Source organism: Nicotiana tabacum, chromosome 23 (genome assembly GCF_000715075.1).
Source record: "Nicotiana tabacum cultivar K326 chromosome 23, ASM71507v2, whole genome shotgun sequence".
Taxonomy (NCBI): Eukaryota; Viridiplantae; Streptophyta; class Magnoliopsida; order Solanales; family Solanaceae; genus Nicotiana; species Nicotiana tabacum.
The window spans coordinates 31,875,549-31,900,773 of NC_134102.1; the positions used below are offsets into that span (position 1 = coordinate 31,875,549).

General features: G+C 36.0%; 1 protein-coding gene across 2 annotated transcripts; it reads right to left on the reverse strand.

The window, feature by feature from the left end:
• Nucleotides 1-16,170: 16,170 nt before the first annotated feature.
• Nucleotides 16,171-21,332, reverse strand: LOC107762361 ((+)-neomenthol dehydrogenase). 2 transcript variants are annotated; one of them, XM_016580716.2, is made up of 5 exons: nt 21,174-21,332; nt 20,817-21,078; nt 18,258-18,362; nt 17,235-17,414; nt 16,171-16,610 (listed from the first exon to the last, which is right to left on the reverse strand). In XM_016580716.2, the coding sequence occupies exons 1-5, from the start codon at nt 21,209-21,211 to the stop codon at nt 16,230-16,232; spliced, it is 966 nt and encodes a 321-aa protein (XP_016436202.1). In that variant the 5' UTR covers nt 21,212-21,332; the 3' UTR covers nt 16,171-16,229. The 2 variants fall into 2 exon arrangements, with proteins under 2 accessions (XP_016436202.1, XP_016436203.1); XM_016580717.2 differs by having other exon boundaries at nt 20,817-21,070; nt 21,174-21,310.
• Nucleotides 21,333-25,225: the final 3,893 nt, after the last annotated feature.

Consider the following 25,225-nt stretch of genomic DNA (forward strand, 5'->3'; position numbering starts at 1 on the left):
GATTTTTGGGATTGAAATTGGGAAAAATTGGAAGAACTTCTTCAATAAAGATTTCGAGTTTTGAAAGGGTATTTGTGGTCGGATTTGAGTAATTCTAATATGGTTGGACTCATGAGTGAATGGGTATTCGTATTTTGTGATTTTTACCCGATTCTGAGACGTGAGCCCGAGTCGACGTTTTAGGGCGAATTTCAGAATTTTTGTTAAAATATTGATTTCATTAATTAGATGAGTCTATTATGGTTGTATTCATGATATGCAATTGTGTTTGGCTAGATTTGGGCCATTCAGAGTCAGATATTTGAGAAAAGGGCATTCTTACGGACTGATTGAGCTTGGTTCGAGGTAAGTATCTTGCCTAACCTTGTGTGGGGGATTTTCCCCTTAGGATTTGAGTCTTCTATGTTGATTATAGTCTATGTACGTGAGGTGATGAGCGCGTGCTCGGACTTATTTGTGAAAAGTTGGCCTTTTAGGATTCTTAGGTCCTTATATTCACCGAGTATGAAGTTGCTCTTGATATGATTAAGTTCCTATTTACTAGTTTCACCTCTACATGCTTTAATTAAAATTAATTTCTTCAGGATTTACTCTCATGCTGTCTTTTCATAATCGCTTATCTTTATTGGGAATTATTATTATCTCATCCTATAATTGTTCAGTCTTAATTGAGGTTATGATTATTTTTCCGTTGCTTATCCTTAATTGAATTGTTGAATATCCTTCGTAATTTCCCCAACCTTAAAAGAAGTCTAGATATCCTATATCTTAGTCGACTTGTTTTATTTAGAATTATTTGACTCGTGTTAGCATCCCTGTTGTTGAAATGTATATTGTGGGATCGTTACTACACATTAGTTTTCCCTTGTTGAGTTGTTCTCTTTACGCATAACATTCTTTACTGTGGTTATTCCTTGTGAATTGGTTCTACCTTTTCTTTTGATTTAAAAGTTCTTGAGTTGATTTACTTGTCGTACTTTGTATTATTACCATTTTTGTTGTTGTACGGTTGTTATTATTATGATGCACGAGGTTTCTGCTGTGCGGCTGTTATTATTATGATGCACGAGGTTTCTGTCGTGCGGTTCCGGTTATGGGGTTGCACGAGGTTTCTGTCGTGCTATTGTTACTATTGATATTTGCACATGTGGCGTGACAAGGCGGGATATATATATATGTGGGTTGCGCATATGGCGAGACAAGGTGGGAACATTATTATGCATGTGTGGCGACAAGGTGGGAACATTGTTATGCACATGTGGCGAGACAAGGTGGGCACTTACTTTATTATTGCACACGTGGCGAGACAAGGTGGGCTGTGTCAGGGATTGATTTGTGATGATTTATGGCCTGGGGAATTCTTGTTGTTGATATTTGTGTAATGGTATACGTACCTGTGTGAGCTTTATCTTGTGAAGGCCGTGAGAAAATATTCTATGTGTTGTCCGTTCTTCTTTTTCCTTATGCTTATTTGCTGGTATGGACTATGTTAGGAAATTTGCACAAGCATACACGTAGTTAAGCACTCTTATTGGATAAGAGGTGTTCTCGATATTGTTGAGCATAGATGCTCACCCTTGTTTACTTACCTTCTATATGAGAATGGTTCTATTGGCACCTGAGTCGTTAGCGCGGTTATGAGGTATTATGAGGGAACAGGATACCAAGTGTTAGGGTTCAGGTATTGAGACCCGTGAGTTGTGATTTGTCCGAGGTTTGGTACCTCGTGGAGTTGTTGACTAAAACCTGATATAAAAGCGGTTGTAGTTGCTGAGTTATTACTTGTCCTTGCTGTATTTGTGATTCCGGATTTAGGTTGTGTTATATTCACTTTTCTGTGTCATTTTCATGATATTCCGCTAATACTTGTTGTTTCCTTCCTTATTGCCATTTCTGTACTGTGAGCTATATTGCATAGTCTTCATGTAGATATCATATTTTTGTTGTTCATATACTTATACTTTTTTAATTTATTGGACCAGTGGGTGTCTTGACTGTTCCTCGTCAGTACTCCACCAAGGTTAGTCTTGATACTTACTGGGCACCGCTGTGGTGTTCTCATTCTACACTTCTGCACATTTTTGTGCAGATCCAGGGTTTTGTTCGCTAGCAGTTGTGCGGGTCGTTGCTGTGGAAACTCAAGGTAAACCTGCTGCTGCATTCGCAAGCTTCAGAGTCACCTTAAAGTTTTTATTTTGCACTATTTATTCTTATTTCTAGACAGTTGTATTTAGATTTTTCTAGCAAACACTATATAGAGCTTATGACTTGTACTACCGGTTTTGGAAATTATAAATTCTAAGATATTTCTTCAAATTGTTAGATGTTATTTAAATAATGTTGTTGTTTCCATTAATGTTAGGCTTACCTAGTCCCTAAGACTAGGTGCCATCACTATACTCAAATGGAGGGGAAATTGGGTCGTGACAAGTTGGTATCAGAGCCCTAGGTTCATAGGTGCTACGAGTCATAAGCGAGTTTAGTAGAGTCTCGCGGACCGGTACGGAGACATCTGTACTTATCTTCGAGAGGCTACGGAACTATTAGGACAATCTCACTTCTTTCACTCCTATCATGCGAGCTTATTGATGGTGAGGACACGAGCTGCAGTTATCGATGACGCTGCTCCCGGAGCAGGTATCGCTAGAGGCAGAGGCCGACAAGGAGTAAGTGTCGCAGCCAGAGCACCTATCAGGGCAGCAGTTGAGGAGCCGCCAGTAGTTCCAGTTGGGGAGCAGGTACCGGAGGCTTCTGTTGTTACCCCCGGACTTCAGGAGACCTTAACACAGTTCTTGAGCATGTTTGGTACATTGGCTCAGGCAGGGTTGATTCCGGTTGAACCAGCTACTTCATAGACCGGGGGAGGAACCCAGACTCCCGCTGCCCACACCCCAGAGCAGCGAGTTCATGTTGGTCAGGTTCCAGGTGTTATGGCGACACAGCCTGTGGTTCCAGTTCAGCCCGTGGTCAGGGCAGCAGTATCTAAGAAAGAGCAGCTTAGACTTGCAAGGTTCAAAAAATATGACCCTCCTATATTCAGTGGTTTAGCTTCAGAGAGTGCACAGGGTTTTCTGGAGGAGTGTCAACGCATTCTCCGTACTATGGGTATTGTGGAGACGAGCAGGGTTTCTTTTACTACGTTCCAGCTCAGGGGAGCGGCTTATCAGTGGTGGCGGGCATATAAGTTGGGTAGCCCAGCCGAGTTAGCCTCACTTACGTGGGTTCAGTTTTCAGAGATGTTCCTGAGAGAGTTTGTACCTCAATCCCTTCGAGATGCATGGCGCGTGGAGTTTGAGCAGTTGCGCCGGGGCATTATGTCAGTGTTAGAGTATGCTTTGAGATTCAGTGATTTGGCCAAGCATGCACCTGCTTTGGTCGCCACAGTTATAGAGCATGTCCGAAGATTCATTAAGGGACTCAGGCATGATATTCAGTTCAGCATGGCTCGGGAGTTAGAGTCAGATATTTCGTTTCAGCAGGTGGTAGGGATCGCTCGCCGAGTAGAGAGCATGTGGGATCAGGAGAGAGAAGACATGCGAGGCCATGAGAGAGAGTACAGGCGAGATCAGGAGAGAGAGTACAGGGAGATGAGGAGGCCTCGTAGAACGGAGATATCTACTGGTCCTTATTTTAGAGGCAGGGTACGACATGGTAGAGGTTTTGTGAGTCAGCCAGTTCAGTTTGCACTTCAGGCTTCGCACAGTGTTTCAGATGTTCATGGGTCTCAGAGTACCCGTACCGCACAGTTCCCATAGCCATGTCAGTAGAAAGGTTGCTTCGAGTGTGGAGATACCAGCCACAGAGTGAGAGATTGTCCTAGACATCAGATAGATGTATCACAGTGGGGTATTCAGGCGAGTAGAGGGCGCCCAAGAGGGCAAGGCCCATCTCGTTGATGTGTCTCATATAGTAGGCTGGAGGACGTTGCGCCAGATGATGCCATACAGGTATGCTTTTAATTTGTTATAGAGGGGAACCATTCGTATTTTGAATCGGTTCTGCTTATCGGGACGAGTTCCCCTATTTGTTGTCCCACCTATGGGTGAGTTCATGACTTGGTAGTATGTTTAGGTTTTTACCCCTGTTGGGAGACTTTATGTGCGGTAGCCCGTGTCTATTGTTTGTTTCTATTCATTATTGAGAGTTACGAGACTATAAGTGAATTCATGTTGTCTATTATGATCAGTTTGATATGATTCCTGAGTAAATTGGTTACAATTTGTGATTTGATACTCTACTGGGGTGAGAGTTTAGCAAGTGTTGTGATTTTATTGGCAGAATTGAGTTAGTGAAAGATTTCCATTGGTATGATGTGTATTCGACTTGTGATTCAGAGTTGAGGGTGAGACCCTCGTGACTCCATGTGATTTGAGATGTTTGAGTCGGGCTGCGTGCCGCGGTGGAGGTTATACCAGGATGAGATCCTTATGATTTGTTCATATACTTTGAGTTTTTCCTTTTAATTTGATTCGTAGTATGGTATTGTTAGAGAGTTATGCCTGTCGCGCTTGTTTGATATTTCCCTTATGTGTTTCTTTTTACATATTCAGTCATTTTCATTCCGTGCTGCTTGAGTTTTAGCTTGCGGAGTGTGTGCCCGGTGGTGTTAGTTGTGACTTGTTGATTTGGGTGTATAGTTAATAGGTCTTCATGTTTCTTGCATCGTTGTCAGTGTTGTGGAGGTTTGAACAGGGTTCTAACAGATATGAGGCTAATTGTCGGTGCTGATTTTGATTATGGGCAGTTATTGTGATCAGAAATGTTATTATGGATCTATGTGTAGTGTGTCTTGTTGTGTGGTCGTACCTTGTGGCTGTAGGCCGGAGTTGTTACAACTTGTTGAGACTGATACCGGTTATGGATTTAGAATCAGGTCTTTTGAAGATAAATGGAAGGTGAGAATTTTGACTCTAAGGCTTATTGGAGTTGATAGAAAGGATAAATTACAGATGGGATGGTGTCGTTAGGCCTATGTGGATTGGGGTAATGTGGGGTCACCCGCGGGTGTATGATGGATATGTGCATTCAGTGATTTGAAGACTTCGAGGCGATTCTTGGCACGTTCGAGGACGAACGTTTGTTTAAGAGGGGAAGGATGTAACGACCCGGTCAGTTGTTTTTAGAATGTAAGTCCCATCTGGTGGCATAAGGCTCTGAGCTGCTTCATATTATGTGTATTGACTTGCGTGGGTGGTTGGTTTCAGTTACCGGATAATTCGGAGTGATTTGGGACACTTAGTCCCTAAAACGGAAGCTTAAGTCTTAGGATTTTGACCGTAGTCGAAACTATGTGAAAACAACTCCGGAATGGAGTTTCGTCAGTTCTGTTAGCTCCGTTGGGTGATTTTGGGCTTAGGAACGTGTCCGGATTGTGAATCTGAGGTCCGTAGTTGATTTAGGCTTGAAATGGCGAAAGTCGAATATTTGGAGATTTGGACCGGAAGAGGACTTTTTGATATAGGAGTCGAAATGCAATTCTGAGAGTTGGAATAGCTCCGTTATGTTATTTGGGACTTGCTTGCACAATTTGACGTCATTCTGGGTTGGTTTGATAGGTTTCGGCACGAGCTTTAGAAGTTGGAAGTTTTGGAAGTTCATAAGTTCGATTCGTGGTGTGATTTGTATTTTTGGCATTGTTTGATTTGATTTGAGACCTCGAACGAGTCCGTGTTAGGTTATGAAACTTGTTAGTATGTTTGAACGAGGTCCCGGGGGCCTCGGGTGTGTTTCGGTTGGGCTACGGGCCATTTCCTTCTATTTTTGAACTGCTGTTTTCAGTCATCTGGTTTTCTTAATCGCGTTCGCGTCCCTTCCTTTGCATTCGCGAAGAGTAATTTTGGAGGAGGGAATATTTCTTCTTCGCGTTCGCGAGCTTCTATCCGCGATCGCGAGCTTTTATCCACGATCGCGTAAGTCTTCCCTTCTCTTCTTCGCGTTCGCAACTCCACCTTCGCATTCGCGTAGAAGAAACCTGGCCCTAAGCACTGAAGGTCATTACTCTTCGCATTCGCATAACTCCTTCCGCTATCGCGGAAGCCTGCCTTCCCCCTCCTTCGCGTTTGCGTGTCATTTCACGCGTTCGCATAGCCCAGTTCCTGGGCCATTATTTTTTCCCTCTTTGCGATCGCACTGTTCCTTACGCGATCGCGTAATGCATTACGGGCAGTAGCCATTTCCTCTTCGCGATTGCAGCTCCTCTTCCGCGATCGCGATTCTTTCAGGCCTGGGCAGAATATAAGTTTTTCCAAATCGAGGGTTTGATTCATTCTTCATTTTTGGACTTGGGAGCTCGGGAATTGGCGATATTTCGAAGGATTTTCAGAGAGAGCTTTGGGGTAACGATTCCTAACTCATTTTTGGTTGTATTCCACTAATCTATAGTTGTTTTCTCCATTTAATTTCGGATTTTTGGGGTTGAAATTGGGAACAATTGGAAGAACTTCTTCAATAAAGATTTCGAGTTTTGAAAGGGATTTGTGGTCGGATTTGAGTAACTCTTATATGGTTGGACTCGTGAGTGAATGTGTGTTAGTATATTGTAATTTTTACCCGATTCTGAGACGTGGGCCCGAGTCGACCTTTTAGGGCGAATTTCAGAATTTTTGTTAAAATATTGATTTCATTAATTAGATGAGTCTATTATGGTTGTATTCATGATATGCAATTGTGTTTGGCTAGATTTGGGCCATTCAGAGTCAGATATTTGAGAAAAGGGCATTCTTACGGACTGATTGAGCTTGGTTCGAGGTAAGTATCTTGCCTAACCTTGTGTGGGGGATTTTCCCCTTAGGATTTGAGTCTTCTATGTTGATTATAGTCTATGTACATGAGGTGATGAGCGCGTGCTCGGACTTATTTGTGAAAAGTTGGCCTTTTAGGATTCTTAGGTCCTTATATTCACCGAGTATGAAGTTGCTCTTGATATGATTAAGTTCCTATTTACTAGTTTCACCTCTACATGCTTTAATTAAAATTAATTTCTTCAGGATTCACTCTCATTGCCTATTTAGCTCTTATTTGACTTAACTGAAGATTTTACCTCCTCTATTGTCATGCTATCTTTTCATAATCGCTTATCTTTATTTGGAATTATTATTATCTCATCCTATAATTGTTCAGTCTTAATTGAGGTTATGATTATTTTTTCGCTGCTTATCCTTAATTGAAATGTTGAATATCCTTCGTAATTTTCCCAACTTTAAAAGAAGTCTAGATATCCTATATCTTAGTCAACTTGTTTTATTTGGAATTATTTGACTCGTGTTAGCTTCCCTATTGTTGAAATATATATTGTGGGATCATTGCTACACACTAGTTTTCCCTTGTTGAGTTGTTCTCTTTACGCCTAGCATTCTTTACTGTGGTTATTCCTTGTGAATTAGTTCTACCTTTTCTTGTGATTTAAAAGTTCTTGAGTTGATTTATTTTTCGTACTTTGTATTATTACCATTTTTGTTGTTGTGCGGTTGTTATTATTATGATGCACGAGGTTTCTGCCGTGCGGTTATTATTATAGTGATACACGAGGTTTCTACCATGCGGTTGTGGTTATGGGGTTGCACGAGGTTTCTGTCGTGCTATTATTACTATTGATATTTGCACATGCGGTGTGACAAGGCGGGAGACAAGGTGGGTTGCGCATGTGGCAAGACAAGGTGGGAACATTGCTTTGCACGTGTGGCGAGACAAGGTGGGTACTTACTTTATTATTGCACACGTGGCGAGACAAGGTGGGCTGTGTCAGGGATTGATTTGTGATGATTTATAGCATGGGGGTATTCTTGTTGTAGATATTTGTGTAGTGGTATACGTACCTGTGTGAGCTTTATCTTGTGAAAGCTGTGATAAAATATTCTACGTGCTGTCCGTTCTTCGTTTTTCTTATGCTTATTTGCTGGTATGGACTATGTTAGGACACTTGCACAAGCATACACGTAGTTAAGAACTCTTATCGGATAAGAGGTGTTCTTGATATTGTTGAGCATAGATGCTCACCCTTGTTTACTTGCCTTCTATGTGAGAATGGCTCTATTGGCATCTGAGTCGTCAGTGCGGTTATGAGGTGTTATGAGGGCACAGGATGTCAAGTGTTAGGGTTCAGGTATTGAGACCCGTGAGTTGTGATTTGTCCGAGGTTCGGTACCTCATGGAGTTGTTGACTAAAACCTGATGTAAAAGTGGTTGTAGTTGCTGAGTTATTACTTGTCCTTGCTGTATTTGTGATTTCGGATTTAGGTTGTGTTCCATTCATTTTTCTGTGTCATTTTCATGATATTTCGCGGATACTTGTTGTTTCCTTCCTTATTGCCATTACTGTACTGTGAGCCATATTGCATAGTCTTTATGTAGATATCATATTTTTGTTGTTCATATACTTATACTTGTTCAATTTATTAGATATGTGGGTGTCTTGACTGTTCCTCGTCACTACTCCACCGAGGTTAGTCTTGATACTTACTGGGCACCGCTGTGGTATGCTCATTCTACACTTCTGCATATTTTTATGTTGATCCAGGGTTTTGTTCGTTAGCAGCTGTACGGGTCATTGTTGTGGAAACTCAAGGTAAACCTGATGCTGTATTCGTAGGCTTCGGAGTCACCTTCAAGTTTTCGTTTTGCACTGTTTATTCTTATTTATGGACAGTTGTATTTAGATGTTTTCTAGCAAACACTCCGTACAGCTTATGACTTGTACTACCGGTTTTGGGAATTGTAAATTTTAAGAGATTTCTATTTCAAATTGTTAGATGTTATTTAAATAATTTTGTTGTTTCAATTAATGTTAGGCTTACCTAGTCCCTAAGACTAGGTGCCATCACGATACCCAAACGGAGGGGAAATTGGGTCGTGACACAGTCCCGAGGATATGATTCCGGCTTGTGAAAAGACATCTCCACAGATGTTTAGAACATCGCCGCAGATATTTGAGGATAAGAAGTGGCGGGGGATAGAGAAAAGCATTATGAGATGGAGGGACAGGGGAAGGAGGAGGGGGGGAGGAGCGGGAGGAGGAATAGGGGGTGGAGGAGGAGGGGGAACTTTATGTAAATAAGAAAAGTTTTAGATTTTTAAAATTTATGTCATTAATACTAATCATAAAAGTGTCCCTCCTATCCCATTCTTAACACTTTTGTCTTAAAGATTGATATAAGTTTTCAAGTGTCTCAAAATTTTTAGTTCCTCCAGCAAAGTTACTGTGATAAATGGAAGTAAAGTGGTAGATGATAACTAAATAGTGTGATAAAATAGTGCAATGGTAATGAATAGTTCAAAATCGATTCACTATCACTCATAAGATTCACTTAAGCTCACTCGGAAAGATCTCATAATCTAATTATTCACAACTGTTGATGTCTCTAGCATAACCAATTACGAAATCTGAGGGAAAGTGGGATGAACCGTTAGAAAGATTATTGCTCTTTATATAGTAGGTACTATAATCGGTACTCTTGTAATCACTTTACTAGGTTTTCTTTTTATGTCTAGTAATACGTATTGTGCTCATATATGTAGTAATCGCATAAATAAAGTTGTCAACATAGAAGCGTAAAATTTCAACGGGATTCCCAACATCGTATATGAATTTGAACCTTTACCAGTTCAAACTTCAAGAAATTAGTTCGTGGTACCACCTATGAAATTTTCCTTGCATTGTCCAAGTGGAACTCCATGAAATATTCAGATGATGTAAGTTAAACTCTTTGAACTATCGTGGAGTTTGAGAAGGAGATAGTTCATACTCTATAAATTTTTCCTGGAGTTTGAACTGCACATATTAAATTCGAGAATTTATGAACTCCAACAAATTGTGATGGTACTTATTCACATGTAAAAGTTTAGATTCCAACAAATTGTACTGGAATTTTATCGTGTTTTAGTTAGGGATATTTTATTTAAATTTTATTTTTGCATTATAAAACGGCTAAACTTTTGAGAGCTTTGAAACGCTTACTAACTGTAACGACCCGGATGATCATTTTGAGAATTAAAGTCCCGTTCGGCGGCATAAGGCCCTGAGCAGCTTCGTATTATGAGTATTGACTTGTGTACGTGGTTGAATTCAGTTACCGGATGATTCGGAGTGATTTGGGACACTTAGTCCCTAAAACAGAAATTTAAACCTTAGGATTTTTACCGTAGTCGGAACTGTGTGAAGACGACTCCGAAATGGAGTTTCGTCAGTTCCGTTAGCTCCGTTGGGTGATTTTGGACTTAGGAGCATGTCCGAATTGTGAATTTGAGGCATATAGCTGATTTAGGCTTGAAATGGCGAAAGTTGAATTTTTGGAGATTTTGACCGGAAGTCGACTTTTTGATATCGAGGTCAGATTCCGATTCCAGAAGTTGGAGTAGGTCTGTAATGTTGAATATGACTTGTGTGCAAAATTTGGGGTCAATCGGACGCGGTTTGATAGATTTCGGCATCGGTTGTAGAAATTTGAAGTTTCAAGTTCATTAAGTTTGAATTGGAGGGTGATTCATGTTTTTAGCATTGTTTGATATGATTTTAGGGCTCGATTAAGTTTGTATGGTGTTATAGGACTGGTAGGTATGTTTGGTTGAGGTCCCGGGGGCCTCGAGTGAGTTTCGGATGCTTAACGGATCGAAATTTGGACTTGTGTAATTGCTGAAGCTTTCAAGTTTCTAGTGTAATTGCACCTGCGGTGGGGTGGCCGCAGGTGCGGACACGCACGTGCGAGTGGCCAAGTGCAGAAGCGGGATTGAGGATATGTCCAGGGGTCGCAGGTGCGAGGGAATTTCCGCATCTGCGAGCCCGTAGATGCGGAGAGTAGGCTGGAGGGGCAGTCCGCAAAAGCGAACAATGTTCGCAGGCACGCACTCGCAGGTGCGGCCATTTGATCGCAGTTTCGGACCCAGGTGTGTAAGTCAAGTCCGCACCTGCGATGGATTTTCCGCAGGTGCGGCGTCGCAGGTGCGGCATCGCAGGTGCGACTATGGGTCCGCAGGTGCGAGATCGCTGGGCAGAAAAGAGAAAATTTCAAGGGTTTGGTCTCATTTTCATTTTGGAACTTTGAGAGCTCGGATTTGGGAGATTTTTAGAGGAAGCTTTTGGGTAATGATTCTTAACTCAGTTATGGTTATATTCTACTAATCTATAATTGATTTCATCATTTAATTAAGGAATTTGGTTGAGAAATTTGGGGAAAATGGGAGAAGTTCTTCAACTAAGTTTTTGAGTTTTGATTGGGAGTTTGCTATCAGATTTGGATAATTTTTGTACGAGTGAACTCGAGGTTGATTGGATGTTCGTATTTTGTGACTTTTACCCGATTTCGAGACATGGGCCTGGGTCGACTTTTAAGATGATTTTCGAAACATTTTTTAAAGTCTTGATTTCATTAATTAGATTAGTCTATTATAGTTGTATTTATGATATGTAATTATTTTTGGCTAGATTTGGGCCATTCGGAGTCGGATAATCGAGGAAAAGGCATTGTTACCGATTGATTGAGCTTGGTTCGAGATAAGTATCTTGCCTAACTTCGTGTGGGAGAACTACCCCTTAGGATTTGAGTCTTCTATGCTAATTGTAGTCTGTGTACGCGAGGTGACGAGTACGTGCTCGGAATTATTTGTGGAAAGTTGGACTTTTAGGGTTCTTAGGTCCTTGTATTCACTGATTATGCAGTTGTTATCTTATGAATACGTCTCTTAATTACTAGTTTCACCTCTACCTGCTTTAATTAGAACTAATTGCTTCATGATCCACCCTTGATGCTTATTTGAGTCATTTGTGCCTTAGCTGAAATTGTTATCTCTTCTATTGCCATGTTATCTTTCCCCTAACTTCTTATCTTTATTTGAAGTTATAATTATCTTTTTTGTAATTGTTCATCCTTAATTGAGGCTATGATTATCTTTCTGCTGCTTATCCCTAATTGAATTTGTTGTATCTCTTTCTTAATTGCCAACCTTAAAAGAAGTTAGATATCCTACATTTCAGTTGACTTGTCCTTATTTGGAATTATTCGCCTTGTGTTAGCTCCCTCGTTGTCGAACTGTACATTGTGGACCGTTATTACATAATATTTCCTTTCTTGTTGAGTTGTTCTTATTATCACTAGCATTCTCTATTGTGGCCACTCCTTGTGAATTAATTCCTCCGTTCCTTTGGGTTTTGGAATTTCTGAGTTGATTTATTTGTCGAACCCTTGCATTAGTGTTATTGTTAATGTTGTACTTGTTGTTCTTGCATATTTACTTTGGGACTACGAGGCGGTACCTTGGGAGATTCCCCTGTCTTGCATATTTACTTTTGGCACTATGAGGCGGTACCTAGGGAGATCCCCTGTTAAGCATTTACTTTTGGGACTATGAGACGGTATCTCGGGAGTGCCCTTTGTTGACATCTCTTTGTTATGGGATTGCACGAGGTTTCTGTCGTACTATTGTTGCTATTGATATTTGCACATGCGGCGTTATATATATATATATATATATATATATATATATATATATATATATATATATATATATATATATATATATATGTGTGTGTGTGTGTGTGTGTGTGTGTGTGTGTGTGTGTGTGTGGGGGTTGCGCATGTGGCGAGACAAGGTGGGAATATTATTATGCACGTGTGGCGAGATAAGGCGGGCATTTACTTTACAATTGCACATGTGGCGAGACAAGGTCGGCTATGTCAGTGATTGATTTGTGATGATTTGTGATGGCCTGCGGGAATTCTTGTTGTTGATATTTGTGTAGTAGTACACTTACCTGTGTGAGCTTTATCTTGTGAAAGTTGTGAGAAAATATTCTACGTGTTGTCCGTTCTTTTCCTTATGCTCACTAGCTGGTATGAACTATGTTAGCACACTTGCACAAGCATACACGTAGTTAAGCACTCTTATCGGATAAGAGGTTTTCTTGATATTGTTGAGTACAAATGCACACCCTTGCTTACTTGCCTTCTGTGTGAGAATGGCTCAATTTGGCACGCGAGTCGCTAGTCCGGTTATGAGGTGTAATGAGGGCACAGTATGCCAAGTGTTAGGGTTCGGGTATTGAGACTCGTGAGTTATGATTTGTCCGAGGTTCAGTACCTCTTGGAGTTTGTTGACTAAAACCTGATGTGAAAGCGGTCGTTATTACTGTGTTATTATTTGTTCTTACTGTATTTGTGATTTCGGATTTAGGTTGTATTTACGTTCACCCTTCTGTGTCATTATTATGGTATTCCGCTGATATTTGTTGTTGTCCTTTCCTATATCAATTACTGTATTGTTAGTCATATCGCGTAGTCTTTATGTAGATATTATACTCTGTTGTTTCTATACTTATACTTTGTTCAGGTCATTTAGTCTAGTAGGTGTCTTGACTGTTCCTCGCCACTACTCCACTGAGGTTAGTCTCGATACTTGCTGGGTACCGCCGTGGTGTACTCATACTACACTTCTGCACATTTTTGTACAGATTCAGGTATTTCGAAGTCAGTTGATCATTAGCTAGATGTACGGATTATTGACGTGGAGACTCAAGGTAAACCTGTTGCTGCATTCGCAGGCTTCGGAGTCACCTTCTGATTTGTTTCATACTGTTACTTTATTTCAAACAGTTGTATTTAGAAGAATTGTAGCAAACTCTGTCGAGGTTATGACTTGTACTACCGGTTTTGGGAATTATAAATTTTATAGAGATTTCTATTTTAAAAGTTGTTAGATGTTATTTATTTTAATTGTTATTCAATAAATATTAGGCTTACCGAGTTCCTAAGACTATGTGCCATCACGATACCCAACTGAGGAAAAATTGGGTCGTGACACTAACGCTTGACTAACCATTCAAAAAGATACTACTTGCCAATTTTCTCCTACAAATTTGGTTATAAATCTCATTAGTTAGTCGGTATCTAAATCTTCATGGTTTTCTTGGAAATTAAAATATTAAAAATTAAATATAAAGAAGAGAAAAGGAAAGTATCTAGAATGTCAATTTGCCATGTTCATTTAAGTTCAAAATATAATAGTACATATTACAAGTTCATTTAAGGTTTTCTAAATTAGGCTTTTGGTGTTCACAGAATGAGATTTTTACCTTCCTATATACTATTTGAAACCTTATTACCCTCCTTACTCAAGTTTCAATTTAATTACATGGTCATACATAATTTACCAATTATATACAAATAAGTTTTAAATGAGTATCCCTTTATATTAGGAATTGAATAAGGAATATCAGTTATTTTCTTATCCCTTTATACTTGCCCACACTCTCTCTCCGTCTCTATCTCTCTCCGTCTCTCTCTCTCTCTCTCTATGTCTCTCTACTCTCCTTTATTTTTTCTCCCAATTTTTCTTCATTTGATGTTCTCTGTTTTTTATGCTTTCTTTATGTATAGAGTTTTAATCATTTGATGTTCTCTGTTTTTTATGCTTTCTTGTTGTATAGAGTTTTAATGGAATTTATCATGGATTTCAATCGTTTTAACGTAGCAATTTCCTTTCATGTTGCACAATTGGCGTTCAAATTGAAATTGTCAATCAATAAATTTTGAAGGTGTTTGACTCTCCACCATTGATAGCCATTAAAAAGCTTTGAAATCAAATTTGAGTTTTCAAAAATCATTATTTGTTTGGATTGAGTGTTGTTGCAAACAATTGAGAATATTGTTTGAAATTTATATCTCAATTTTGAGGGTGTTTTGGTAAAAATTAGACTTAATTTTGGATAAATTTCATATTGAAACTCGAAGAAGAAGAAGAAGAAGAAGAAGAAGAAGAAGAAGAAGAAGAACAACAACAACAACAACAACAACAAATGACATACAATATACTTACCAAATTGTAGTAAAGTTGTATTATAACTGTATGTAAATTGTATTCTGTTGTAGTTATATATTTTTTTTTATTTAAATATTGTATGAAAGTTGAAAATAGTTGTATAGTGTATGAATCGTTGTATAAAATTTTATTTAAGTTATCAATACTATCTTTTTACATAAAATTGTTGATATGTATCAAAATTGTATTAAGAGAGTAAGTTTTGATTGGAATTTTAGAGAGGGAGAAGCACACACCACATACAAAATATATACAAATCAGATACAAATTATGCAAAGACATATTGTATAAAATTTGTATGAAAATTGTATTTAAGTTGTATGATGCTGTAGTTGTATTTAACTGGGTATAAATAGTGTATGAAAGTTGTAAATAAATTATAAATAAATTGTATATTATATAGTTAGTTGTATGAAATTTATTTTTACTATCTATAAAGGGCCTGCTATAATACCATAAACTTTCACCTCTGCCATCTTTGTTTCTTAAATTTCTTCTTTTACTTGGCGAAATTAGGACGCTTAAAGAGAGCAATAATTTCATGGTTCAGTTCTTTTAAGTTTGGATTATGACTTCGTTTAGTGGAGAAATTTCAAATTATGGACTTTTCTTAAAGGATGATTTGAGCGCTTACCTCATATTATGTTCACTAATTAAAGGCCGTAATTACCTTTAGGAGAATATGAGTTAACATTTGTTAGTTATTTCATATTTGTATATGAAAATTTATTCTATATTGTTTAAAGTTTTTCTTTCATTGATTCACATAATGAATTTCTTGTTAAGAGTGTAGTACATGGCTGATGACACAAAATTAAGATTTAAGTGTTGGGGAAATACAGTATGAACTTCCAAAAAAAAAAAAGGAAAAGGAAAAGGAAAAATAAAAGGATTTATTATTCATTTTTGACTTCCCTAGGTAACAACAAAATTCACCATGTTTAGGAACACATTTGTAATGGCTTAAAAATTATGTTTAGAACTCAAAACGTGATTTTTAAGGCGTTTGATGACCTAAATTCCTGATTATTTGGCATCTAGAACAATTAATTTTTCCTAGAATAATGTTTTAAAAACTAAATTTTTAGATACTTTGTAGGAACATACTAAATATTATAAAGTTATACTCACGTTACTATTTTAGCTGCCAAACAGATGATAATTTCATCGTCGTCGAAATCATGTTTATTAAAATTTGTCTACTTTCGGTGAGAAGTTCCACATAGTCTACGTAGATATTCAACAAAAACAGTCTATGTAGATATTCAACGAGAAGAGAGAAAAAAGGAAAAAAAAGTGTAACTAAATCCCCTAATTTAAAATACTAATAAATAATTGTAAAGAAAACACAGTTAGGTCGGGTAATATAAAAATGTAGAACAATTTTGGTAAATAAGTTTTGTATAGTAACAAAAAAATCTCTTTCAGAATGTTGTCAGGACATTCTTTCGGAAAAAGAACTGGCCCGAAGGCCCACCTTCAGGCAAAAGGGCGAGAATTACTGGGCTTTCAGCAGCTTCTTCTGGAGTCAAAGACCCAGTATTACAAGTAATATCTGTTTTCGTATAGCCCGGACAAATACAGTTGACACATATAGAAGAATACTTTTGGGGTACAATTCTTGTGTAAGTATTCAAGGCCGCTTTTGAGACTTTATAAGCTGCCATATCTATGGGCCAACCTTTTTCTTCTAATAAACCCTTCTTGAAATCCATAAGAAACTCATTCAATACTTCATCCACTTTTTCTGTTGTAAGGCCTTCTACATCATTTAAAGCTTTTATGGCCCATTCATTTGATACCAGCTGAAAAGATATTTCAACCAACAAAAAGAATTAACTTAAATAGCCCACCTAACCGCTTAAATTAGAAATAGTTAACGGGGTCTATAATATATATAATTCATGTATAATTGTATATAATATGGATATAACCAATGCATATTGGTTAGGAAAAGTAAATAGTAAATCCGGCAGGCTATTTGTGTGATGATCCCTTTCAGAAACGGGAAGGAGAAAGAAAAAAAAAGGCAATAAAAATGCAAGAAAAAAATGTGATATTGTGAGCTGCAACTTGTTCCTTTTTTATTGTAAATATTTGATTCTTAGTACTTCTGGTGGGATTATATTGGGTACGTTATTATTGTTGTATTTTATTCTTAGTACATATCTCAAATTAGGTACTACATTTTGAATTTTGAGGTAAACGTAATAATTTTGGCCCTAATAATTCAAATGTTGTTGGACACTATGAAACCTACACAATATTTTAGACATATATATCTTATATTTATTTGATTGGTGCAGTCGCCGTGGTGCAGATAAACTTTTACCATATTTTACTAAGTTTGTTATTAGCAAATGGACAAGGAGAAAAAAGGGAATTTCTATGTTTTAGAGGAAATTGTCCAAAGGTCAAGTTAGGAGTACCTTTAATTTTCCAAGCAGTGAAGAAATATTAACAACCCTTGGTAAAGGAGACAAGAGTAGTAGTGGAATAAAGGCTTCAATCATTCTTTTTGCTCCATAATAATTAGTGGTTACACATTCTTCTGCCCATTCATAAGTCTCAGTGAGTTTCCCATTTGACTTGATTGGAGCTTCATCCTCCTGCATTAATTAGTATATGTGAGAGTTAACCACATCAAAAGATTTAATACAAAATTCAATTTTTTAATTACTATCAATGAGTACATTTTTCACACAATTGTATTGTTTATGGAATTGTCTAATTTCCTAGGGAGAGGATGATAGCTTAGAGAGATATAATTCGAACCTTAGCTTCCGCTTGGCCATAAAATTAGGGAGTTTTTTTAAAAAAATTATTTTCAAATATCTGTTTGTTTATAGATTTAAGCTATTTTTGGCAGATTTTGAAAACAAAATCTTTAAATTTCAAAAGTATTTATAGAGTAGTTTTTGAAGTTTTCTACTCACAAAACTTCAAATTCTTTTCAATTGAAATGCATATCCAAACACAATTTTAACTTTCAAAAACTACTTTACATCTCATCTTCATAAACTTATTTTTTCAAGTTTCAAAACTTATGTTCAAACGGTAGCTAGCTTAATATATGAATATGGAATCTAGTGACCTCATAATTCTGATGTTCAAGTGGACTTTTCATATTTTCCTTAATAACTATGTGGAATTGTTATAAGAAAAATGACACTTAACCTAATGTTATTGCACCTACTGGTTAAATAAACTTTGAAATAGGTGGCTATATTAACATGACATAAGCTTCAAAGTAATGGCTACAAGACTCTAATATTCACAAATGAGAAAAGGATAGTATGTCCAAACTCGATAGATCATTTACTCAACAAATTATGCTTCAACCTTATATAAAGTTAGGGTTGATTATATGAATCTTTAAAACAAATCCAGTAATATCGGGTTGTTATGAAAATGTGACGAGAAATTAAAGGAAAATATATGAAGTAATTAACCTCAGTTGTAATGCCTAAACCTCGAGCAGCATCTCGTTCTATTAGCTCCGGAAGGATTGAAACATCCCCCTCAATCATTAGTCCATTAATTCCTGCATTATTTACCTGTAAATATCCACTTTCACACTTTCTTAATTACCAATTAGGGAAGGTTTTTTCAAAAAATAAAAAGAAAAAAAATGTGGAAGGTAAAGTGAACAAGCTATCTTTCTCCTGAATATATCTCGTGGAAAAATAAAAATAAACTGAAAATTAATTAAATCGCAACTCGTACAAATAGATTATGATGGTTTAGTTTAGTTCTAAAGTTAATTAATCAACTCATAAGAATAACCCTTCAATTACGTAATGTTGTCTCATATTAGAGTTAAATTAAAGTAAACTTGTCTCGTTTTTCTGTTTTTTGAGAGTTCCAATAAACAAAAATTTCTTAACAAATCAAGTACTTGCAAATATTTTGATATGTTTCATATGCTTATTAAATAGATATTTCCAAATGTTTAACTTTTATTCTATGTATTAATAGTATAATAAATTTTTTGTACTAATAAATACATTAGTATATGTGATTAATCATTTTTAAAGCGCGTGATTAGTAATTCAAAAACTAAACAAATTATTTACAATTGATGTAGATTTTCTATCAAACAAAAAAAAATGTATAGAAGATAGATTTTGGTCCACATATGTGGGGACTTTCTATGTCTCCACTGCTCGTCCACTAAACTCCAACTTGACAAGAAACAAAACGATATGATAAATGCATATTATAGTCTGTTTATTTTCAATGAATGTTGGGTTAAACGATGTTAATTAATCTCATTACAAAAAGATTAGATAACTAATTCAAGGATAAATATATATTATACTCTTTTTATTTTCAATGTATCTTGGATTAAACGATATTAATTAATCTCATTACAAAAGATTAGATAACTAATTAAAGGATAAATATTTGGATAAATTTCACATATTGTCAAACTAGCTTTCGTTTTTTTCCTCTTATTTTGCAGTAAAGTCAAAACTTAATTTTTGTCACTTAAAAATGAATATATTTTTACTTTTTTTTCGCTAAGGAAAAGAAATACTTCATCACTTAAAGAAAAATCAAATTTAGTTATTACAAAGTAGGGACAGAGACCCTTCCCAATTATTGAAAGTAGGGGGCAAAAAATTCGAAAAACTGAACCAAACCGAAAATCGAACCAAATCAACCAAAAAAATCAATACTTTTTAGGTTTGGTTTGTTTTGGTTTTGAATTTTAAAAATCAATCAAATTTGATTTGGTTGGTTTTAATCAAAAAATAACCAAAAAAAATCGAACCAAATCGACTATAAAAGTAGCTATTTAAATTTATTATTACACCTATATATATATATATATATATATATATATATATATATATATATATAAAAGTTATATTCTTTTATGGTACATATTAGTAGTTTATATTTTTAGTCTAGTTTTTTGCTATTATAATAATCTAATTCATTAACTTTACATTCTAGTTTGGTTGGTAGTTTTCTATTGCTAAGTACAAGAATTTATTTCATGTTAAAAATAATCTATTTTTAATTGAGTACTTAAATTATTCATCACTATTTGATTCAATTATCATTAATATATCTTGGTAAATGATACATTGTAGTCTCCGGAATATGTGTTTGGTAGTGTATGTCTCGTATTTAAGAAAAAACCCGATAAATAACCGAAAAAATCAAAAAACCGAATTGATAAAAAACCGACTTAATTAGTAATTTAGTTTGATATTTGAAGAACCAACTTAATTGATTTGATTTCTTTTTAGAAAAAATCAGATGCAAACCGAACCAAGAAAACCACTAACCGAAACCATTTAAAATAAAGGGTGGAAGTGTTTTGTGTTGTCCGCTTCTGTATTTGGTGGAGTCAAATTCTGTCCATAAATTTTTACTACGTTGTTCCGAAAATCAAAATGCTCAAAAAAAAACCCTATCTGACCTCCGAAAAGCCACATTAGGCATGCCATGTCAACCTTGAGAATTTATGATTAGTGAACGTACAATTTATCGCAATAAAGATATAGAACTCGATACATTATCATTTTCATCAGATAAAAATTATTCCCTTCCACCAATTACTCGATAATATTTATCTGATATTTTTTATCGGATAATTGATATCGGGCGAAAAACACTCTTTAAACATTAGAAAAAGTTATATTAAGGATATGGATAGTAAGACTGTTTTCCTTCACAAGGTTTAAAATCAAAAGAAGTATGAAACTACGTACTTCCTCGGTCCTAATTTATGTGATGCTCTTCGAATTTCATTTTGATTGTAAATTTGCACATATAGAATATTTAAATAATTTTAATTAAAATTCATATTTGTTTTTGAAAACCACACAACAAATAGTTTAAGTCACAATAATAAAAATTTAAAATATTTTAAAAATTATACGAAAATTATTTGACTCTAGAAATTCGAACTCCATTTCATACATTAAACAAAGGAGTAAATCCTATTTGAGAACATATATATCTTGTAGTGTATAATAGGAAAAGGGAGATGTTACCAGAATATCAAGCTTTCCATATTTGGATTTGATGAAATCAAACAGAGAGGAAATACTAGCTGGATCCACAACATCAACTTGATGAAACACAACAAGATTCTGAGTTAATTCTTGAGAAGAAGACTCTCTCATCAGCTTTTCAACAGCTTCTTTTCCTCTTTTCTCATCCCTAGCTGTTAACACTACCATAACTCCTTTCTTCATTAGCTGCCTGCAAATCTCATATCCTATTCCTTTGTTTCCCCCTGTAACTACTGCATACCTGAAAAAAGAATATAATAAAAAGGAGCTAGAGGCAAAAATTTACTAAAAGAAAGAAATATATTAAAGCCAGGCAAGGATTTAAAGAAAACTTGCTTTCTTGTTTGATGCTTGTTTATGGACTCTTCTGCCATTTTTACTTCTTCTTCTGCACAACTCTCTGTTGGATGTGCTAATTTTCTGAGGGAAGAAACTACGGAGAGGTTCAGGTATATATATAATTATATATATATAGTGGTAAGTGGTGTTAGGAACTCAGAACCTAGGGGTAATATAATAAGACAGGAAAGAACTTATTGCGGATACCAAATTTAAATTTGATGGATTTAATGTTAACATTTTTAGCACAAAAGTTACTGTACTTTTAAATTAATTATGGGTTTCAGAATTTGATTTTTGTTGCAATTTTAATTATTTCCATATATAAATCAATTATTATGATGATGACATAAGTTTAAATAGAGAAAAATAGTTAGTAAAAATTTATAAAATCGACCTCAACTTATTTAGAATAAAGACATAATAGTTGTTGTTTGTATATATTATCATTATTGTTCCGTGTTTAAATACTTAGTTCAATTAAACTCATAGTTAATATTCTCCAATCGTATGTGCTTACATACATATGGTGTTTATACCAACCTACTGCATTTTACTTCGTTAAGTGATAAAAATACTTGAAGTGAGTATGTGTGCTAGTTAATTAAGTGAAAATAATATAATAAAGACACATATATCATATATTCATTTGGTCAGTGGAAACGCTGAGTGTGCATAATGTATTTTTCTAAAACTAGATTACTTTTCAAAAAGCAGTAACTTTACTTTCTCTCTTCTTATTTCCAATATATGTGATATTCTTTTTTTTTTATATATAATTTAGTCCCCCAAAAAATGTTATACTTCTTTATTTAGAAATAATTTAATTTTAAGCTTCTCAGTTTATCCTTAATGAAATGATTTATAGCCACACAAATTAAAACGGAGGGAATAAAAAAGATATGTTTGAAGATGGTCAAACAATTTAATTTTTGTTGCAATTTGAACATTGACGCCTATATATTTTGTTTTAAATAATGGAAGTTACATAGATAGTATTCTAAGTCATAAATTTTATAAATATAAATATTAAAATGAAAAGTTGGACATTTCAAGCAGTAATACAATCAAATTAAGATTGAATAAAAAATTTATTTATTCCGGTTGATGTGTGTTCAATATAATATGGGGACTTCAACAAAAGATTTAAAAAGTCCACACGTGGAACACTGAAATGAGAACGGGTCAATTGATTTTTTTGGCTCTTTACAAATTTGTTTTTAGTTTTATGACCTTATTTTTTTTTTTTTTTACACATGGGAGATTTATTTTTACACGTAAGAGATCGTCTTTTACACACAAGAGATCTAAAAAAGACATTTTCCTAAATTCAAAATTGTAAAGGGGCATGGTGTACAAATAGCACAACGAAGAACGACATACATAATTATACATTGAAATTATTCGGAATTCTACAATGAAGATAAATTTTGTATGGATATGATGTTTGCCAATTTTTTATTTAATTTTCGAAAACGACTCCAATTATTGAGGTTGCTGAAATTTTATAATCGAGAAAATTGAAAAACGCAACCTAGAATACTTTTCCCATCAATATTAAGAATATCAAACCAGATTGCAATTTAAATATAGCAACATGATGTTTGAAGACAATGTAGAATGGAATGACAAAGACATATATAATTAAATATGTCAAGATTAAGAATTTTCAAAAGAAGAATATTTTGTATGGATTTGATACTTGAATTATGATTATAACTTTTGTCGCCGAACAATAACAACAACAAACCCAGTAGTCTCCAACGAGTGGGGTCTGGGAGGGTTACCCCTACCCTGGAACGGCAGAGAGGTTGTTTTGTCATCGAACAATCATCATCAAAACATGTCTTTCTCTCCTCTCTCCCAAATCCCTAACCTGCCGCTTCCCTAGAACCTAAACCCACAGCATCCTTTCCCCCGTTGATATCCGGAGTTCAAGCCGGAGGCCAAATAACCCTACTCACCAACCCCATAGAACCAAACACAACCGCAACAAATTATGCAGCAACAATTGCAGGGCGAATGCATGGTGGTATGAAGAAATTGATATGTTTAGAACCCAGGCCATACGAAATAGTGGATGGTAAGGCTAGGGTGATCTTTACCAAGGAGGAAGATGATCCTTTGGCAGAAAAATGCCACCTCACCGTGGTAGAAAAATTCCCTCGAACTCGTCCCTAGATTGACAAACCCAGGGATGAGTTTAAGAGACTGGTGCCTCTAAAACGAACTTTTAAGATTGGCATTAAGGATTGGAGGCACGTCTTTATTGATTTTACTGATGAAGAGGATTTTAAGAGATTCTATGGAAGGCAATCAATGCCAATTTGTGGAATGTTGATGCGAGTCCGTAGATGGACTCGTGACTTCAAAGCGGATATGGAATCTACTTTGACACCGGTATTGATAACGCTGCCAGATCTCCCATGGAAATACTATGATTGGCCAGCTTTGGATAGAATCTTAGACCCAATTGGCATGCTAATTGCCTTGGACAAAGCTACACTTGACCTACAATTACCAAGGCACGAATAAAAAGCGACTTGACTAGGCTTAGGCTCAACGAGGTTGAAGTTGCATTGCTAGATAACTCCGGGGAATTCAAACCTTCCTTCAACCTGTGGAATATGAGCAAGTGTCGAATTATTATTTTTATTGTAAGATGCAAGGGCATTCTGATGCTGAATGTAGATTACAACAGGTCAAGGAGCCTGCTAGGATGGAAAGTTGAAGGAGGTTGTTCAATATTATATCGACAAAAAATAAGAATGTGTGGAAGTAACTAGTTCAAAGAAAAATATTGTTGGTAAGAATAGAAAGAATCAAGAAAAAGAGGGTAGCGACAAACAGATCCAAGAGACACATGAGACACTTTGTAATGACACAATCCCATTGAAGCTAAGTAATGACTTTAGTGCTATAGAGGTTATAGAATCTGACAAGCAAGACATATATGGGGATACTACAATTCAGGAAGATGGGGTCGTGGTTCCTACATATGACCATATTCCAGTGACAAAGAGAACAAGTATAGAGGAGATGTCGAGAAAAAAAACATAAGAATGTGAAGAAAAATAAGAAGAAGAAAGGCATGTTCTATTACTAAAAAAAAGAGCAAAAAGAAGAGAATCATAGTGTCAGAACATATGGAAGAAAAAATACAGACAATAGGGAAAGAACTTAATAATGTTGTTATAGATCAAACGAGAAAGTTGTCTGCGGAGAAAAAATAGAAGTTTAAGTCTAGAATCAACCAGCTAAATGTACCAGAGACCGAATTGCCGGAATCAAATGCTGGGAAGATTGATTTTCCAGTGTTGAATCTAAACAATGAGGATTCACTTGGGTAAAATCAATAACGGAGTCTGAATACTGAGCTAGAACTAGTAGTGCACTCTGGGACTCCTAGAATGTATTCAAAACTAGGAGCAGCGATGTCGGAAAGTAACAAGGAGCAGAACACAAATATGATGCAAACAGAAGTAAGGAAAAACTTTGACAATCTAGATGAGGAGATGCTTCATTTACAGGATGTCGAAGTGGAGGTCAGGTCAGACGATGAATTTGCATGAAGACTTCATAGATCGATCAATTTTGATACTGTGGACGCTACACATAGTGTTCAAGACATAATAACAAAGTTCAATAACTTATCTCCAAGGGGGGACTCAAAATATTGGTGGAGTTAATGGACCTTTGCCTTCTTTTAAGGCCCCGAAGACAAACAGAAAGAAAACAAAAAATCCAACCCCTGATGTTTCTCATGATTAACACAATTTCATGGAATACTAGGGGCATGAAGGCCCAAAAAGCATCTGAGAGACTTAAAACTCTCAAGCTTAAACATAACCTTACTTTTATGGCTCTACAAGAACCCATGACAAAATCTACTAAGATAGGAAGATTTCATAGGCAACTTAGAGTACAACATAGATTTTTCAATTGTAACAATAAGATTTGGCTATTTTGGACTGACGATCATGTGGTAAATATTTTAGAGGACACCGAACAATAAGTAACATGCTAGATCAGCCATCATTTGAGCCAAA

Excerpts from the sequence above, each read along its gene's own strand:
- LOC107762361 (XM_016580716.2), bottom strand. The coding sequence starts at position 21,211 with ATGGCAGAAGAGTCCATAAACAAGCATCAAACAAGAAA. Across the intron at positions 18,363-20,816 it reads ATGGAAAGCTTGATATTCTG|GTAAATAATGCAGGAATTAA; the intron begins GTAACATCTCCC and ends GGATATTTACAG. Across the intron at positions 16,611-17,234 it reads CACTGCTTGGAAAATTAAAG|CTGGTATCAAATGAATGGGC; the intron begins GTACTCCTAACT and ends ATATCTTTTCAG.